The 19811-nt window shown below is 35.8% G+C and overlaps 1 protein-coding gene across 1 annotated transcript in view; it reads right to left on the bottom strand.

The window, feature by feature from the left end:
* Positions 1-253: 253 nt before the first annotated feature.
* The window catches only part of LOC149052753 (uromodulin-like), a 35087-nt gene continuing 15529 nt past the window's right edge, over positions 254-19811 (bottom strand). Inside the window, exons 4-7 of the mRNA XM_089205481.1 lie at positions 4424-4546; positions 4138-4167; positions 3598-3684; positions 254-1622 (exon numbers count right to left, since the gene is read on the bottom strand). Of these exons, the coding sequence (XP_089061607.1) occupies positions 1240-1622; positions 3598-3684; positions 4138-4167; positions 4424-4546 (623 nt within the window). The 3' untranslated portion in view covers positions 254-1239. The remainder of the gene's footprint in view (positions 1623-3597; positions 3685-4137; positions 4168-4423; positions 4547-19811) is intronic.

Below are 19811 nucleotides of genomic sequence, written 5' to 3'. Positions count from 1 at the left end.
AAATATGGTAGGATCCACAGTTTTTCACCTTAATCTGAACTGATCGGTAGCAATAGCCTATACTTTTGTGTTTGAAGCAGGGCTTCCTGTTAACTTCCGCATCTTCCATTGCGGGATTAGTACCACTTAACCCTTTAACCCCCAAGATCTGAGTATTAATTCTCCCTTCTAGGTGCTTCACATTTCCTTATATATTAGCTTAGAGAGTTTGATGCTAGATCAAGAAACAAATTCTTGGTTCTTAGGTTGGTTCTACCACATTTATTATTACTACATTTATACTTCTATTGTCATCACTTACTTTTCTATTATCAAAACACGGATCGGCTACAAATTTTTAGTAAAATCATTACAATGAAGAATAAATGTTTTTTGCGTTTTTTTAAAGTCTAATAGTTTACCAGTTACATTGCCCGGGATATGTTGATAACAAGTTGATTGTATCGTTTAGTTTTATTTCAGAGATACGAATTCTGTGGGATTTCTTGAAAATATCTTTCCGATCAAATAATCGACGAAAGGAAAAATTGATCTACGAACCTGTTTTTGTCAGAAATTTGTCTTGATAAACTCAAGAGGAGAGCTCATTTAAAAAAGTTGGGATTATTGCCCAATCAAACCTAGATAATAATAATAATACAGTTAAAAGGTGTCGGAAGGCCGTTGATGTCTCACTAAAGGAGAGAGATATCTCAACAAATCAACCTCTCACTTCCTAAATTTCGGAAACCCCCACGAAGATTATTGATTATTCACCCGAAGGAATGATGAACTTTGCGCTTAAACAACACTAGCGACAGCAGCTTTAACAACACCAAAAAGATACAATGGAATCTGTCTTGTTTACTGAGATCTGGAGAGTGGTAATTCATTGTTTCATGTAACCTTACACTGATTACTCGTAGATTATTTGACTAGCAGGCGATTAAAGGGTTTGGCCCTTGGGAAAGTCAATGTAGATTTTCTAAAGTGCAACAAAGACACGTAAACTTATGATTATTTAGACGTGATATTTGTCTTAGGCTCATTGTCAGTGTTAAATAATGAGAGCACTCTTATATGGAAGAACAAACTACGCGGTCCAATGGTACTCTTGTGTTTTAAACTACTCACTGTTTAACTCTTACCATAAAACTGGGTGATGTGAAATTCTTAAAGTCCCTGTTATCATTGATGCACATGTGCCAATAAATTGATTTGTGAATCCTTTCGCTGTGCAGAATGACTTGCTTATAGCATTTAGTCCGTGCCACAGTAGCGCAAATCACAAGCAGTTACCTTTTGTAGTTTGTAAATAAAGTAGGATCCACAGTCTTTCACTTTTATGTCCCTTGATTTCTTGCAACAATCTCTACCTCTGGTAAAGCAGACCTTGGAGAGAACCTCACCATCTGCCAGTGTGGGGTGACCACCTTTTAGCCAGCCTGAGAAGACTGCACCACATCTATTACCCGGTACGCATTGGGTTGGCATTTTTGTTCCTGCATCTCCTACGAAACGATACCATTTCTCGAATATTAAGGATGAGGACTCGTCGTCACATTTTTCTCCACCGTAGGGTGTGATGTAAGTGCTCTTTCTGTCAGCATCGCTCAGGTTTCTGTAATTATAGCACGGATCGGCTAAAAAGTTAAATTTCGGTTAATGCGATGTTTTAAATATTTCTTTATAAGAAAGCTTAAGGAAAAAAAGCTATTATATAAACTGCGGTGGTTTAAAACGATTTCCCGCCCTGAGAAGAGCCGGGAAATCCTTGTTAAACACGCGTATAATATTACGATATTTTACTTTTTGATATCACCAATCAGCTGTGTCAGATTAATGAATGAATGGCAAAGCGTTGACCGTTCTCAATCCAGGGTCGCATGTCGAGATTTTCTCGAATTATGGCTGCTTAAAAAAAAGAGTAAAATTCGTAGTTCTAACGAACGATGTCACTCAAAATTTCCTAGAAAGGGGAAGTAAAACAAAATACGAAAAGAAATACTGAAAGTTAGGTCTTTGACTTGGGTAATGGTATTTCTCGTGGCTGAGAACGAAAATCGAGAACTGGTAGATTTGCCACAGGCCGATTTCGGCCGTGTACGTGAAAATATTCCTTTTTTCGGTCAGGAAAAAGTCAATAACTGAGAATTTTGTGAAAAGAAAGCTACGCCCATCATCTGTTTCTGTAATGGTTCAACGCATTTATTCATCTTGAGCCTTATCGCCGATGCGCTTTACGACTTTTTTTTTTCGCGGATTGTGAAACCTATAATTTCATTTTTTAAAAAGTCGACTTTTCTTCCTTGTAAAAGCTTATTGTGTTAATATAATAAACAAAATAATAGATGGTCGCTTGCAGATATGGAACTTCTCTTCTCTTGTTCAACTCGATACCAAGAGATTACAACAGTTTATATTCTCTTGCTCGATACTTTACTCGTTCGCTGCTCTCGCTCACGAGATTACAAGTTGAATATTCCAAGAGAAATTCTATATCAAAGCACACCCAAGTATCATTCTCTATTTATTGAATGAGTAAAAAATAGCCGAGTTTGTCATACAGCCTCAATACAGAATCCCTTAAAAGTTACCATATTCAACGAATTTCAATGCGTGACTGTGGCGCGATCGCTTAGTGATCGCTTTTCATACAGCCCTGCAATAATCGACTACTGACCACAAATAAGGTTGTTGATGAATGTAAAGCCATCAAACTTGTTAATAAGTGCCCCCGTAAAAATTTCCTAGGGCTAAAAATATTTGACTGTGAAAAAGTTTTCTGTGTCGTAATGGAATTGCAGTGAAGTAAATAGTTTTTCTTCGAACTGAGCAGATATGCCTGGACAACTTCGTTGAGAGCCGATTACTGCTGAAGCAATAGAGAACCTTTTTTCCATGTTTACCTACTCTCATCTAAACACGAAAGGAGGTTGGGAAAATTTGAAGTAGTTATGCGAACCCGATACGCAGTCAAGGGTTTGCATAACTTTCAAAAAATTTCCTAGCCCCGAATGTTTAAATAAGAAAATGTAAACATGCGAAAAAGTACCCTATATAATATAAGCAAAATTCTCCAACGTTACAGAGGGAGGTAAATATTGTTTGTTTATAACATGGCTGATAAATATTTTCTCAATACATGCTCTGCACGACAGTGTTTCCTAATAGCCAATCAAATCGCGCATCTTACAACAAATAAACCAATCAAAAGTTCGCGTTGTAAGAAAATACAACGTATTTTACGTGAGTGAGAAAATCGGAACTGCGGTCAACATCGATTTTAACCAATCAGACTATTCTGTTTAATTGAGACATCATCAATGTTATTCAATTTGCAGAACAGTTATGCATCATCAATAAAATTATTTTCTCTCCTGGTGGACAAAAGCAATGCACATCAGGTCCACAAATATGATGTAAAAAATCAAATCTGTCTTTCTTTATCCCCAATGTTTTTTCGAAGGACGTTTCTGAGCAAACTAAAGGCAATAAAAACTAACGCGATTTGTAACATGGCTGAACAAGAATAGCCATTCTTTCAACATTATTTACAGCGAGTTCAGTTAGTACCATCTCTAAAAAGTATATAAGGCATGAATTAGAGAGAGTAACCTTTACAAGACTGACCATCCCCAATGTATTTAGGATTACAGGCGCAACTGTAGGAGCCCTGGGTGTTATTGCAGGAGGCGTGTTCATCTATGAACACTCGTCAATGTCTGATGGGGATCAAGTGCATCACGTCACAACCCAGAGTTGGATGTTATGATGAAAAATGTTTTGGTGAATCAAGATATAATGAATACCTATCCAAAATACTGCTAATCTAATCTCAAAGGATATGGGAAAAAACAAAACAATCCACAATTTTTAATGAGGGATGAATTTTAGGATAAATGACTGACTACTTCCGGCCTTTTAATTTGAGCTAAAAAGACGTTTCAGATTACCACCGGCTTTGAGCAGCTGGGATTGTATGTATAGAAAGAGCAGCAATGGTGGTTGCTTCTCTTCGGTCATAAAGGATTTTTCTGGACATTGAAGGAAAGTTATCAAAATCACCTGAGCAAGTTTGTCCGTCTCCAGTGTATCCAGTGTGGCATTTACATACATGTGATCCAATTGTGTTGGTACAGTTAGCATTCACATGACAAGAAAGATTTCTTGCACATTCGTCAATATCTGAGAAATAAGAGGCTTTTAAGCACAATTCTTGGAGCATGATACATGTATAAACCTCTTTATTTTGAACATTGAGCGCATTTCGTCCTCTTGCTCTCAATTGGGATCATTTTCAAAAATATTAAAGCAAGGGTAACTACTTTATCAAAACAAACAAACAGAGAAGGTATGTACAAAATAAACAAACAGTTAAAAATAAAAACACAAGCAAACAAATAAAGTCATAACGAGGTAATTACAATCTAAAGGCCTTTACCTGTGCAGTTCCGTCCATCTCCGTTAAATCCAAATAAACAGGTGCACACAAAGGATCCATTTGTGTTTTGACAAGTGGCGTTCAGGTGACAATTGTGAGTATTTTTTTGGCATTCATCAATATCTAAAAAAATTGGAAAGAAAAGAAAAATTCTACAACGTTAGTGGTTACACGAGTGAGAGATACATTCGTTTTTTAAACTTTTACGAGGTGACAGGTCATTAAGTTATTTATCATTGTGACAAATTAATTATTAATTTAGACTAAACAAAAACTTCCACTGCAGTGGAATCTCTCTCTAGACACCGTTCCAAACTGTAGTCGGATATCAATCGTCAAAGATTAGCCTTGCTAGCCTTCCTTGATAGACTTTTTTTTCGCGGAATGTGAAACTTCTAATTTCATTCTTTAAAAAATTCTATTTTTTTCTTACTAAAGGCCTATTTTTGTCTTTTACATGAAAATATTTTTCTTTCGGTAAGGAAAAAATCAACTGAGAATTTTGTGAAAAGAAAGTTACGCCCTTTGTCTGTTTCTGTAATGGTTCAACGCATTTTTTCATCTTGACCCTTATCGCCGATGCGCTTTACGATTTTTTTTCGCGGATTGTGAAACCAATCATATCATTCTTTAAAAAAGTCACCTTGTGTTTACATGATAGTCAAAATAGTTCATGGTTGCTTGCGGTCATGTAACTTTTCTTCTCTTGTTCAACTCGATACCAAGAGATTACAACCGTTCATATTCTCATAAGATAGCGACTTGAACACTCGAGGAGGTGAACACGTGAGGACAAAATGACCGAGTTTCTTAGTGATAAATTGTCTAATTGTCTTGCAACGCAACTGGATGGTGCGGCACTGTAGTCGAACGTGTCATGCAGGACTATTCTACTATATTGTAGAGAAGAGATTAAATTTACCTGTGCAGTTTTCTCCATTTCCAGTATATCCAGCATGACATTGACATACATGTGATCCAAGGGTGTTCATGCATGCAGCATTCACGTGACAAGAGTGATTTCCTTTACACTCGTCAATATCTGAAAAATCATAAACAAAAAAAAATTGTAATTTGAGAAAAGTTGCGGGGCATAAGCTGAGAAGTCTTTGTCTTGTGGTTCTAGACGTGAGCACTTACCAGATTTTTTCTCGGTTTCCCCAAGTTCAAATCCGTTGTTCTGTCCTGTAAGCCTATCCATCAAGTCTCCTTTGCCAGTTGAGATTTTTTGACCACCGAAGGTTTATTGAATACAATGGTGTCATAATCGCCATTGTCTTCAGGCCTACACTCATCTTTTTTTATACAAGTTATGCTGGTAAAACAACTCTTACAAAGATGATAGTGCTTTTCTTTATTATGGGAATGGTTACAAAGGAAAGGCATTAAGTACCTGTGCAGTCGCTTCCATTTTCATTATATCCGGGGTGACAAGTACAAACGTGCGATCCTTTGGTGTTCGTGCATGTAGCATTCACGTGACAAGAGTGACTTCCTTTACACTCGTAAATATCTGAGAAACTATTCATAAATTTTTAACTTTATCATTTTTATGACCCATAGTCATGTAATTCCTCTTATCATTACAAAATGTGTAACAAAATATGTAGATCGTGGTAACTCTGTGCATAAACATGCATGGATAACGCTGCATAAAATTATGAGACGATTAACAAAAATTAGTTATATATGGAAATATTAAAACTACCTGAACACAAGCGTCCATCGCCGGTGTATCCCACTTTACATGTGCATTTGTAAGAACCATATGTGTTAGTACAGTTTGCATTCACGTCGCAGTCACTGATGTTAAATTTACATTCATCCATATCTACAATGTGAGTAAGTTAGAGCAACTTGAGAGAGGCATCCACGCTAGAACTGATCCAAACCAAATATTACGATAATGATATCAATAATAGTATAATTTATAATAATTTCATGATACTGATAACTCACCACAAAATAAAATAACTGAAGCAAAGTTATAGGACCTACCTTCGTTAACCATATCACAGTAAATCAGTTTTTCCTTTCCTTTCCTAGTTGGATCTAACCAGTACTTGCCGCTTATGGTGTGTATACCTTCACTCGCCTTTATTTCGTGACAAGACAGCGCCGGTAATTCAGGGATAGAACCTAAGGGAGCTGCAGTAAAGATATGTTTTACATTCACTTCCTATTCTTAGCTCTTCCAGGTGAGAAGGAACCAGGATGAGGATGGAGAAGATTTAAGAGAAATAGAAGTCACACAGATAGAGAGACATTTGATTTCTTACCTCTGCCGTTCAATCGCCGGATGTAAAACCAAGCGGGTGCTGAGAGGAAATTCTCTGGTCTCGCCTCCTTGCTGCGGTTATTTAGTTCACATATTTGGTATTTTCGATTGTAGTTATAGCTTTGGCACGTGATCTCTTGTCCACATTTGACATCGCAAAGGTGAGGAGCCGCCAGTGACCACCTTTTGAAGACATGACCCTCGAGAGCCATTCCTTGTATGTTTATTTCTGTCCTACATTGATCGTTAGCTGCGGCAAACTCCATGGTAGAAGCGAAAAGGACGAATCTTAAATGGCAGAACAGCCACCACATACTTCTTTGCTCGAGCTGAATCTGAAAATATTGAGAATAGGATCATAGAAAGAAAAAAGACGAGTTTTCCCTCAACAAAACTTGTTTGATACCAGATGAAGTCATATAGCAATAATACTACACGTACATTAAAACCTTGCCTGTAAATTCGTTCAGGCACTTTCTAGTTTATAATGTGAGTAAACAATTTGCACAAGGCTCAATAAGATGCCAATCGTCAAGGAAGATCAGCACAACTCTTAACATTAAACTTAAATTTCGAAGGCTCCTTCGGTTTTTGTGGAATGATAACTTTGATCTGCTTAAGGCATTTTGAAATGTCTTCCTGATAGGCCTGATCACTTTACGCCCCCATAGAAGAACGAATGTTCAAGCATTAAAAATCTTCATTTCGAAATATTGGTTCCAAATGTGAAGTGACAACGACTCAAACTCCACAAAAACTTCAGATGAAATAACATAGTCTCATTATGAGCGAGAAAAAATACAATTTTTAACAAGTTGGCTAATTAACATTTATAAGCTGCTGATTATCCTCATTCAGTTATGAAATGAAAATCCCGAAGATTGTTTAAACCCTTTATTCATCTACAAAGTTCAGTAACCAAAAGGGCAAGAAAAATTCAAATACAAGGCTTCCAAACTATATGTGATGAATAATTCTTTCTAAGTTGTTCTTAACGCATTTAACATTTTGGACGGGGCTCAAACTTTAGCGACCTTTTTGTCATTTTTTTAGATAAACAGAGCAACATATTATTTATCAGAACTTTTGTGGTGCATAGAAGTAATCATTTAAAGGTTCAATTAGTAAACCTCGAGTATCGATAATCTACTTTCGTTGAAAAAGACCTCAAGATAATTTTCTTTTAAAATCGCACCATACCCTTATTTGGGAGTGAAGCCAACCATTTTCCTTTGGTATACAGAATTAAAGGAGTTGCGGCTTAAAAACCTTTTCGTAAAGAATATATATTTTCCAGGGAAAGTATTACTCAAATCATTCATCGGTGTTTTCAATATGATAAACTCTTACCTCTCAAGATGCAAAGCTCTTTGGTCCCTCACTGCTTTTGAGGTAAAAGTGCTTTCTTTTAAAAACAATATGGTAGCTATGGTTACGATAGAAACACCTAGTTTCAAGCCAAAACGATGATTAACTTTAGATAAGAACTTCCTTGTTCCTTCTACTTGTTCCACCAAAGTTTACACGGCTCCATTTTGCGCGAAAGTCACAAGGAGCATAATTCACAGACGTCAAACACACGCAATACAAACGATTTGCTCGAACCTCAAAGGCTTCAGAGCTACAATACAAATTCAAGTTGACAGTGAGGACAAACAGACCAAATAAAAAGCGGTGTGAATTTGCATTGTTCCGCCAAATACTTAAAATTGATCGCTAAATATTTTTTAGCTTGACAGTTTTTAATGAGTCGTCGACAATGTAGTTCAAATAAATTATTATCGCTGCAAAAATGTTAATTTACATAAATTTAAGAAAACGTTTCAGTAAAGAATAGTGAAATTGTTTCAAAGACAGCTTTCAAGACATGGGGTTTTGCCTAAGTTAAGAGGCTTGCATTTTTCAGGGAACTTATTCAGCGTCGCTCTTAAGGCCTTGTTACTATTCAAATTGTTATCTGATAGTTGTCTTTTAACTGTCGTTTGGTCTCATTCGTGTTTTCAACGATATCGAGAATATTTTATTTAGGCAGGCGATAAATTAAATCGTGCTATTTTTTGCAATTACGACTAGACCAAACTGTTCGACTGAAGTTCATGTAGACTTATTTTCCATCGATTACGATTTATCTTTCGTTAAATGTGATTCACTGGCGCCTTGAAACGAAGTAAGTAGGTGAATATGTAGAATATGGAACTAACAATCAAGGAGATGCAGATGATAGCAATACAGAATATTGTGGTGAAACTTGCAAGATTTACTTTATGAAGCATTGTGTGTGTTATAGTCTTCATTCTGAACTTTTCATCTTACACTTAACGAAGGGTAAATTATGATTTTCCTGGTTTTTACTTAAGCATTCATGAAATAATCAGTTCGGGAAGTTAAACGCTGACTATCATGCAATACTGCTTCCATTGAAGGAAAACAACTCAAGGCACTCAGAAACTGGCATTACATCGTCGTTTTATAATCGATAACAGAATCCTTGGAATCTTTTAGCCATCACGGGAACATTACAGCAATTGGGTTTTTAAAATAATATAGGAACATTAAGCAGCAGGCTCGTATAACTTCAAGATGGTAAGACATCCAATAAATTTTATTCGTACCTTGAATTATGCGTTGCCTCTATTTCATTTTCTACGGTCTTCTTAAGGACAGGAGTCTATAAGGAAACGGTTGCTAAATCATTTTTTTCCTTACAACTCTACTTTTGGTGTGCTGTCTTGTAACAAAATAAATAAAAAAGAGAAATTGCAGGTTCCGCGTAACTTAACGAGCCCACCGAGGAGATTACGGAAAAACGGAGAAAAATTAACACTTCCTTCATTTGCAGATTTTTGCCTATCTGAGAACATAGGTATTTAGGATAATTTTCTACGTCTCAATTCTGCGCTCAGAAATTTCCTCGTGATTTCAGCTGAGATAAAGGAGGTTAACACATAAAATGCTTGGGACAAGACAAATTTGAGTTTTTTAATTGTTTTCGTTGATGTCGTTGTTACCGCTGCTATTTTTTAAATTCCCAACTTTATGTATAATACAGGTCCTAGATAAATAGCTCTGGCCGTCTCCCTCCCAAAAATGGTAAAAAAGGGAGAAACAAGAACAAAAATTGGCAGCATCGAGTATCACTTGTCTTTTGTGAAGGCACAAGGTTTTTAAAGAGCATTTCGTGTGTTTTGTTTCTCCTGAGCGATATTATTTTAGGGGAGATAGAACAAAAGTCATACGCAAATTTTTGTCAAGTTCCTTTTCTATTTCATGATCGATAAGTCATAAAAAAAAATTCATTTTTCTTGATAAACCTTTTTTATATAAATAAGGTTGTACTCATAAGTGAATCGAAGGATAAAAAATGATTCGCCATCTGCGACCCACCTTTTCCAAAAGTCAAGTTAGTCAATAATGCGTTCCAGGCTATGAACATGAAAAATAAAACAAACTCCATGCCTGTTTCAAAGTAACGGTTTTCCGTTTCTACCCCACGCGTATGGCGCAAGTATTAAGTTGATCACAAGCTCCTAGCAGTGGATTAAGCTTCCAAAATTGGCCTGTTTTTATGGAAGAAACCATACTATGAAAGTCAATCAAAACATAAAAAAACAATTCAAAATTCTTGGGGCTATCAAGTCTATGTGGAAAGTAATAGAAATATCGCAGATAGATGTTACCCGCTTCCCTCGATGGAGAGAAGTGGGTCTCACAGGAATATCTTTACAAGTTAACAGACTTATTACACATTGAAATTAGTCCTTAGAATAACACTGTAAAAATTTGGATCTATTTCTTTAGAACGTCTAATTGACTGCAAAAAAACCCCCAGGAAAAGCAGATATTTAGACGTTAAGTTCTCTTGGACTTTTTAATTAAATTTGACAGATGAAGAATATTTTCGCCATAATTATCCAGCATATTTTTTATTCATTCCTATCGAAAGATAAACACCTTGGAAAACTTATCATGCTTTTAATATTTGTCGTATGGCAATTTTGCTAATGATAGACATTTAATCGAAAGAAAACGGTCATGTTCCCGTTTCAAGTCTGCTTTTATTTGTCAGTGTTTGGAGTTAAAGTACGCAGACGTGTTATTCTCATCAAACTTCGCTCCTAAAATTGTCTGAAAGAGTTGATAATCAACCCTAATACAAAGCTTTTTAGTGCACCGATATCTCCCTCCATTAGGTGTTCTTAAACTGCCCATAGAAAAACGAATGTTCATTCAGAAGTGTTGGTTTCAGATGTGAAGTGACGACGACTCGACCTCGACAAAAACTTCAGAAGAAATAATATATTCTTATTGAGCGAGAAAAATAATACGATCTTTGACAAGTTGGCTAATTAACATGTACAAGCTGCTGCTTATCCTCATCTTATATAAAACAAAAATCCCGATGATTGTTGAAACCCTTTATTTATCTGCTAAGTCCAAAAACCAAAAGGGCAAGAAAGATTCAAACATAAAGTTTCCAAACTATATCAGATGAATAATCCTTTCTGATACATCAAACATTTTGGACGGAGTTGAAACTTCAGCGACCTTTTGGTAATTTTTGTGGTAAAAAGAGCAAAATATTGTTTGCCAGAGCTTTCGTGTTTCATAGAGATAAACATTTAAAGGTTCGGTTAGTAATCCCCGAGTATTGATAATCTTCTTTCGTTGAAAAAACCCTACTTTAGTTTGCTTTCAAAATCGTACCATATCCTTATTTGAGAGTGAAGCCAACCTTTTTCTTTTGGTATGTAGAATTAAAGGAGCCGCGGGTAAATATCCTTTTCGTAAAGAATATGGATTTTCTAGGGAAAGTATTATTTAAATAACCCATCAAGGTTTTCGATATGATCACCTCTTACCTCTCAAGATGCAAAGCTCTTTGGTCCCTTACTGCTTTCGAGGTAAAAGTGCTTTCTTTTATAACAATATGGTAGCTACGGTTACCATAGAAACACCTGGTTTCAAGCCAAAACGATGATTAACTTTAGAAAAGAACTTCCTTGTGCTCTCTTCAATGTCACTGAACCATGACAATAATTAAATAATAGTTATCACGATCACGATCTCAAATTTTGCAATAAGCGTAAGTTTCAGCTGGTAACGTTGACAAGTTATCATTATGAAACATCATATTCGGTCTAAAGTAGCTTTTAAACGTTGTTTAAGAAGATTTTACCTTAAGTTCTCAAATAATCCAGTGTTTATCTAAGGAAACTCCATCGTGCGATAATAACGGATCGCTAATGAAAACTAATACGGAAAGGATGTCTTTGACAAAAAAATATTGCCAGCCTCGAGAAACATTAAGCTTTTCGTTGCATAAGCTATTCACAAAAGCTCTAAACATACAATAACACTCCCATGTTTGCATCAATCAAAAGGGTCCCTCTTACAGAGTATGTAACTTCTTTAAAATAAGTGGGGGCCGAGTAGATTTTTACGGGCAGGGAAAACTGCATTATTTTTTCTTTTTGCCTTAAGAAATGTTGCACCTTTTTGTGGTTTTGAAAGTTAGTTCTCTAATTAAGAAATCAACCTTTCGCGTAGTTTTAGTTTGAAAAGTAACTTGCTCTGGCCTCGAGAAAGTCCTCCAGCAAATACTGACGATTCGTTTTGGGATTTATCTATCAAAGTTTGTACGGCTCCATTTTGCGCGAAAGCCACAGTGAGCATAACTCACGGACGTCAAGCACATGCAATACAAATGGTTTGATCGAACCTCAAAGGCTTCAGAGCTACAATACAAATTCAAGTTGACAGTGAGGACAAAAAGATTAAACATGATGCGATATAAATTTTCATTGATATGCCAAATACTTAAAATTAATCGCTAAATATTTTTTAGCTCGACAGTTTTTAATAAGTCGTCGACAGTATAGTTCAAATAAATTATAGGCGCTGCAAAAATGACTATTTTTCTTCGTCATATACAGTTTCTCGAAATTGGCTTCCGTTCTTTTAATATTACTCGTGGTTTATTAAATTGTCCACTGTTTTGTCTCATGCCACGTTAAATAAACACGTAAAAACGACTCAAAATTATTTTAAAAGTTCCTATTCATGTAGGATGAAACATTTAGCCGGCTTCACGCTCTCTGTAGGAGTTTTAGAACATACTTTAGGCGCACTTTACCAGAATAAACAATACATTTTCCCCTTTATTTAACATAGCAAATGTTTCGTTCAAGATGATAGACAAGGCAGATACCAGAAGCTGTTTATGTCTTTCTATAAGGCACCAAATGACCTCATTAATAAATTATCTCTTATATTTTACCAGGTTGCCCAATTCTTCGGTGGAAGGTTCTCGAATTTTCAAATTACGCTAAAAATTGTTTAAGTTCTCAGTAGGTGTGATATGCCACTGAAAAATAGCTCAATAATTTCGAACTTCATCATAATTAAAGAAATAAAAAATTGGAAAAATCGTGCGATCCACATTTCTATTCCTCAAGCCTCTGTTGTTTAAATTGCAACTGTAGTAGTCTCAATGCACGGATGGTTTATTTTCTGAAATTGAAAACTCTCAAACAATCTTTAGAACTTAAAGCAGTCGTTACATTTTTGTTTTATATCTGAAGAACTGTGCATTAATTCAAGAAAATGTTTCAGCAAAAAATTGTGACAGCTTTCAGGACATGGGGTTTGCCTCAGCTAAGGCGTCCGCATCTTTCAGGGAACTCATTTAGCGTCGCTCTTAAGGCCCTGTTTACTATACGAGTTGTTATCAGATAGATGTTTTTTAACTGTCGACTGGTCTCGTTCGCGTTTTCAACAACACTGAAAAATACTTTATTTAGGCAGGCGATAAATTAAATCGAGCTATTTTTGCAGTTATGTATAACTGCTCGAATAAAGTTCATTTGAACTTATTTTACAACGATTACGATTCATCTCTCGTTTAATGTGTTTCCTTGGCGCCTTGAAACGAAGTAAGTAGGTAAATTTATAGAATATGGAATTAGCAATCAAGGAAATGCAGATGCTAGAAATACGGAATATTGTGGTGAAGCTTGTCAGATTTACTTTGCGAAGCATCGTGTGTGTTATAGTCTTCATCCTGAACCTTGCCTCTTACGTTTAACAAAGGATAAATTATGATTTGCCTGGTTTTTAATCAAGCATTCATGAAATAATCAGTTCGGGAAGTTAAACACTGACTGCCATAGCAATACTACTTCCGCTGAAGAAAAACCACTCATTGATAACTCCTCAAAGCCACGCAAAAAATAGCATTACATTCGTCGTTTTATAATCGAAAACAGAATCCATGGAACCTTTTAGCCATCACGGAAACATTGCAGCATTGAGGTTCTTAAAATCATGTAGCAACATTAAGTAGCAGGCTTGTAGAAAATCAAGGCGGCAAAAAATTGCCTCCATTTCATTTTCTACGGTCTTCTTAAGAACAGGAATTTTTGAAGAAACGGTTTCTATGGTTTTTTCTCCGTATAACTTTACTTTTACAGTGCTGTTTTGTAAACAAATAATAGAAAAAAAAGGAAAAAGAAGAAAAAGACAAATTGTAAGTTCTGCGTTACTTAACCAGCCTACTGAGGAGAATACGGGAACATGGAAAAAAATTAATACTACCTTCATTTGCGGATTTTTGTCAATCTGACTCACTCACTCACTCATGCCCATTATGCCGTGTGGCACTTAGGGCGGCTTTCTCTATCTAAGAACATAGGTATTTAGGACAATTTTCAAATGTTTCAATTCCGCGCTCAGAGATTTCCTCATTATTTCAGCTGAGACATCTATTTCGATAAAGAAGGTTAACACATAAAATGCTTGGGGGAAAGACAAGTTTAACTAATGTTTTTAATTGTTTTGTTTTTTTTTTTATGCCGCTGTTACCGCTGTTATATCCTAAATTTCTAATTTTTTGTATTATAGGGCCCTAGATAATTAAATCTAGCCCCGACTCCCTCCCAAAAACGTTAAAAACAACAATGAAACGAGAACAAAAATTTGTAGCATCGATGAACACTTGTCTTTTGTGAAGACACAAGGTTTCTAGAAAGCATTTTCGTGTGTTTTGTTCTCCTGAACTATATTATTTTAAGGAAGACAGAGCAAAAGCCGTCAATAAAAGCTATCCGCAGATTTTTTTTCATGATCGCTAAGTCATGAAAAAGATATTCATTTTCCTCTATAAACCTTTTTTCGCTTTCTTCATTATACAGGTCCTTGAAAATTCAAAGTTTCATATTCGAGTTTACATGATCGTCTTTGGTTATTTAGACCGATGATCATAGAAAGAGGAAATTTATGCTAATTTCCATTAAGACAAGCCATCGTTGTCGGTTTTTGACTTAGTCTTTGCTAGTTGCTGTTACCTTAACTCTTTTTGTATCAGCAAGGAGGAGAAATATAAACAAGATTGCTCTCATCCGTGTATCGAAGGATAAAACTTTCTTCGGCGTCTGCGACTCACCTTTTCTATAATTCAATAATGCATTCTAAGCTACGATCATAAAAAATTAAACAAATTCTGTGCCTGCTTCGAGGTAACGGTTTTCTGTTTCTACCCCGCATGCATGGCATAAGTTTAAGTTGATCACCAGCCCTCATCAGCGGATTAAACTTCCAAAATCGATCTGTTTTTTGTGAACGCAACCGTTTTATGAAAATAAATTAGAGAAAAAAGCTTGCAGCTGTCAGTTCTATGTGGAAATTAAAGCAAATGACGCAAATGGATGTTAGGCCGCTTCGCTCGATGAAGAGAATTGGGTCTCTTAAGAATAATTAATTATCTTTACATGTTAACATACGTATCAGACACCGAAATTAGTCCTTAGAACAATATTATAAAAATTTAGCGTGTGGATATCTCCCTCCATCAGGTTTTCTTAAATTACTAAAAACTCCATTTATTCTCATGGAATCTGACGACTGCCTTTTTACATATCGTGTCTTTAACAGACGCATTCTCTCTTGGTATAAACATATCTAAGAGGGCTATGACAACCTGTTTTCCTTGTTTTTCAAAATTGTCTGTAGTCAAAAATTGCGTCTGTGAATAGTGTTCTTTTTGGATTTTTTACCTTCCAATTCTTGAGAGGGATTATGAAATAAAGTGGGGCATTCCTAATCTCAGCCACGTTGCGTTAAAATAATGATAAGGTTAACTAATATCAGAAGAAAACTTCGGGTCATTACATTCCGATATTATTTATCAACTCAATGATGCACAACGGTCGTGGTGGTGGTCGTTTATCAGAAATAAGTTAAATTCCTTTTCTCCGACAAGTTCAAGCTTGATCGATGATTGTGCGAGATTCTCCAAGTTTTCTTTACTTTGTTTCCTGATCCAGAGTTTAGTTATGAACATATTTACTTTTATATCTAAGTAAGAAGGTGGTTTGAGTTTCACGATCAAGCTTTAGGTAATTTCTTACGTTAGTGATGGTTGATTTACATGTCCTCACATGTTCTCGAGGTTCCAAGGTCTTTAACACACGGTAACACACTGACAGTGAGGCCTTCTTTGGTATATGCATTCTTCTAATTGCGGATAAGCTTCAAGGTAAACAAGGATGTTTATGGGGATAATGGGGAATTTAATAATTTATTAGGTCTAATTACCACTTTTCCTACTCTAACCATTATTGTCTTCCAGATGTACCTTAGCGTTTAATCATAAAGCACAATAGATGGGCGCACGCAGATAATTTCCCTTCTCGTTCACTGCACTCACTCGTGAGTGTTGAACACGAGACAGGAAATTCCATATCTACAGGGAACCATCTATTTTTTTGTTTATTATATAAACACCATATGCATTAACTGACAAAAATAAATTCAACAAACAACCTTGGATTGAGAAAAGAAAACACACTTTGCACCAAATCATCCATCTTAAAAAAGAAAACAAAAAAAAGGAGTTTATCAAGGATTATTTTCTAAATAATTTACTAAAACTGTTTTTTCATGAGGGCTTTTATGAACGAACAAAATACTTCGATCACTTCCCTCTGAGTAGCATCTACATCTGGATATGTAAATCATTATAACGTCCATTTGAAAATTTGCAGGTACTTGATGCTAATGGCAAAGGATTCGCGGAAGGAATGTCAATTTTTTTGCAAACAAATGTTAAGGGAGGCAAACTGATCATTAAAGTTCATAGAATGCGAACATTTACAGGACTAATGCGACTTTGAAATAACGTTCAGTAGAAAATAGGAGTAGGAACTAAATTTCCAACACACCAGGTTCATCCCTATATGTTTCCTAAACCCGAAAGCTAATTACTGTATGAAAAGTTGTAAGAAATGTGATGGAAAATTGAAACAGATCGAGTTACCAAAATCTACTTACGAACAAAAACTTAAAGCAAGATTAAAAAGAAATTGAAAAGAAATGAAAGTAGACCAACATATACTCTGGCTTCTTTATTTCATCTCTTTATGATTGTGATGAATAGCATAAAATCGTGCAAGGCATTCTCATGAATTCTCCAGAGCGATATTATTTTAGCGGAGATGGGACAAAATCCGTAAAGAGAAGCGATCTGTCAATCTTTTTAAAGTGTCTTATCTAAGTCATGGTGGAGAAGTTATAAAAAAAATATATATATATTTGCTACACTAAATGTTTGGTCCTGAGGGAAACAGTTAGTTTTGTTTTCCCTCAAGTCGAGGTAATTTATGCTAACACGCAATGATTGTTTCCTGACATCACGCAGCAGATTAAAAATGTTTTTACTGATAAATTCAGTACAAACGTAATAAATCGACCCTTCCGGGAAGATAAATAAATTTGAAAGTTGAACGTTATACATCTCAGATGGAGAGTAGTCAAGTTATCATTTCTTTTTTAATTGTTTACAAATGCCACCTGTTATGTACACCCAGCCTTTGTGAGTGTAAATGAGGTTCTTTCCAGAAATAACACGGCAAAAACTATTTCTTCTTCTGTAAAAAGTTTTGATCTTGGCATTTAAAGTCGACGAAAAAGATTAAGAGGCATCTTTCCAAATCAAAGTTATTATTGATAAATGGCAAACGAGCGAACGTTGCAACGCCATAAATTTTCAAACTAGAGAAACTTTACAAGTTGTACGCAACATTTATGCAAATTTTTTCCAATAATCCAATCATACTGGGTCATTAAGTTTTTGGTGAAATTTTTGAAGAGATTATATTAAACTAGTCCTTAGAGACTTTTGCGTCAATAGCTTTCTTTAGAACTTATAAAATACTCTTTCATGTTCTAGCAATGTTCTAAGGTAAAACAAAATTCTCTGAGATGGTTGAGAGCGGTAAAAATCTACCTCCTTTCGATGAAGAGACATCAAATTCCGTTTAGTAAACTACAATGGAAGTTAACTTAACAGTGTAATACGTGCATGTTATTGAGAGAACAGAGTTGGGAATGTAAGATTTTTGAATTGACTTAATTGGTAGTTGTCGAAGTTGTTTGTGTTTTGCATCTTATATCCAACTTTCTGAGTAGGATGCATTTAAAAATCTTCGTTAAATACTCTTTAATTTTACAAAAATGAGTTCCAGTCATGGGTGGATGTTGAACGTGGCTGTTTTCCTTATTTAGTTTATTTTGTAACGTTTATTCTTTCTGTATCAGCGAAGAGAATGAAAGTGATATATGAAATAAGATTGCACTCATAAATGAATCGACGATGGAAAATGATTGGCAGTTTTCCAGTTACCTTTACCAAACGTCAAGCAAGTCAATTCAAGATTACGGTCTTCTATTTCTACCCTGCACGTGTGCTAAAAGTTTTAAGTCGATCACCAGCTCCCAGCAGTGGACTAAGCAGCCCAAACTGACCTATTGTTATGAAGGAAAGCGTATCATGAAAATACATCAAACAAAGCTCTCAGCAGCTGTCAGTTCTATGTGGAAATTAGTGGTTGTTTTCCCCTTTGCTCAATAAAAAGGAATAAGGTCTCTTAGGGAACATCATTCCATATTCTTAGGATAACAGAAACTTAAACCTTCAAGTTCTATTGAACTTTTTGATACTACCCTAGCTATCGAAACTGCTCTGTGATCCGCTACCATATCTGAAAACAAAGAAAAACGATTTGATTACAACATATGCGAAGCGGGGAACGACAACCGTGCGCTATCTGAAATTGATATGTGATAGACGTTGTGCCACAATGTCATTCGTTCATTTTTTAAATGTTTGAGTTATTAATCTGGATAGGAAAGGATATTGAATGACGGAAAGCGAATAAAAAATCGTGCACCGCCCGACCCATTATTTTCGTTGCGGACAGCGTGGTTTCAAGACCTTTCGTCCTTCAGTTCGCGAAAAAGTTTTTTGTCGAATTATTACTCTTTAAGTTTTAAAGAAAGAAATATGTTGGTGTTAATTTTGTGTTGCTATTTATATTGCTATTTACCATAATTCAGTCCATCTTCGCCGTGGCCAGAGGCCCTCAATGCTGTTTGCCCTTTGTCTTCTTCTCAGCTCTTCCCGAGCTGACTTCTCTCTCCCCCATCTCTTTTTTGAATTTCAAGGTGTGAGATTAATAGCAGATTTTATTACGACAATGTCCTATACTCACGGCTTTTTCTAACTGAACGACCCTTTTTTTCAATTCACACGTGACAACTTACCCGCGAAAATTTGTCGCGACAATTTACTCGTTACACATGACCCACGAATATTGGCCACTTCTTTTCCTGTAAAACTTGAATTTAAAAATAAAAACAAAAGAAATAATGGGACCATTACTTTCTGTTGATGAAAGCAATTACCCTGTTGTTACGCTATTTGTTGACCTTTGTTACCCTGATAGTAGCAGTATGCAGGACGGGTGTCTGATATATGAACTTTAATATAGTATAGAAGTCTATAGTCATATAGAGTCTCAGTGGCTAAGTAGTAGAGCATCGGAACACGGAATCTGGAGGTCTGAGGTTCGATTTCTCGTGAGGGCTCAGAGTTTTTCTTCGTCCCACGCCCGGGACAAGATGAAATAACAGTTTCCTTTATTCCTTTACCGAGCCCAAAATCTTACCATCTTTCTTTTTTGCTATTAACAAAACATGACGTTAAAGACATTGCTGATCCTAGCAGTTTGCAGGACGCGTATCATGCATGAACTTCGGAGTGGGCCTTGCCCACCA

This window comes from Pocillopora damicornis, chromosome 1, assembly GCF_964200805.1.
Source record: "Pocillopora damicornis chromosome 1, jaPocDami1.2, whole genome shotgun sequence".
Lineage (NCBI taxonomy): Eukaryota > Metazoa > Cnidaria > Anthozoa > Scleractinia > Pocilloporidae > Pocillopora > Pocillopora damicornis.
The sequence above is the reverse complement of the archived record's forward strand: the minus strand, read 5'-3'. Positions and strand labels throughout refer to the sequence as shown.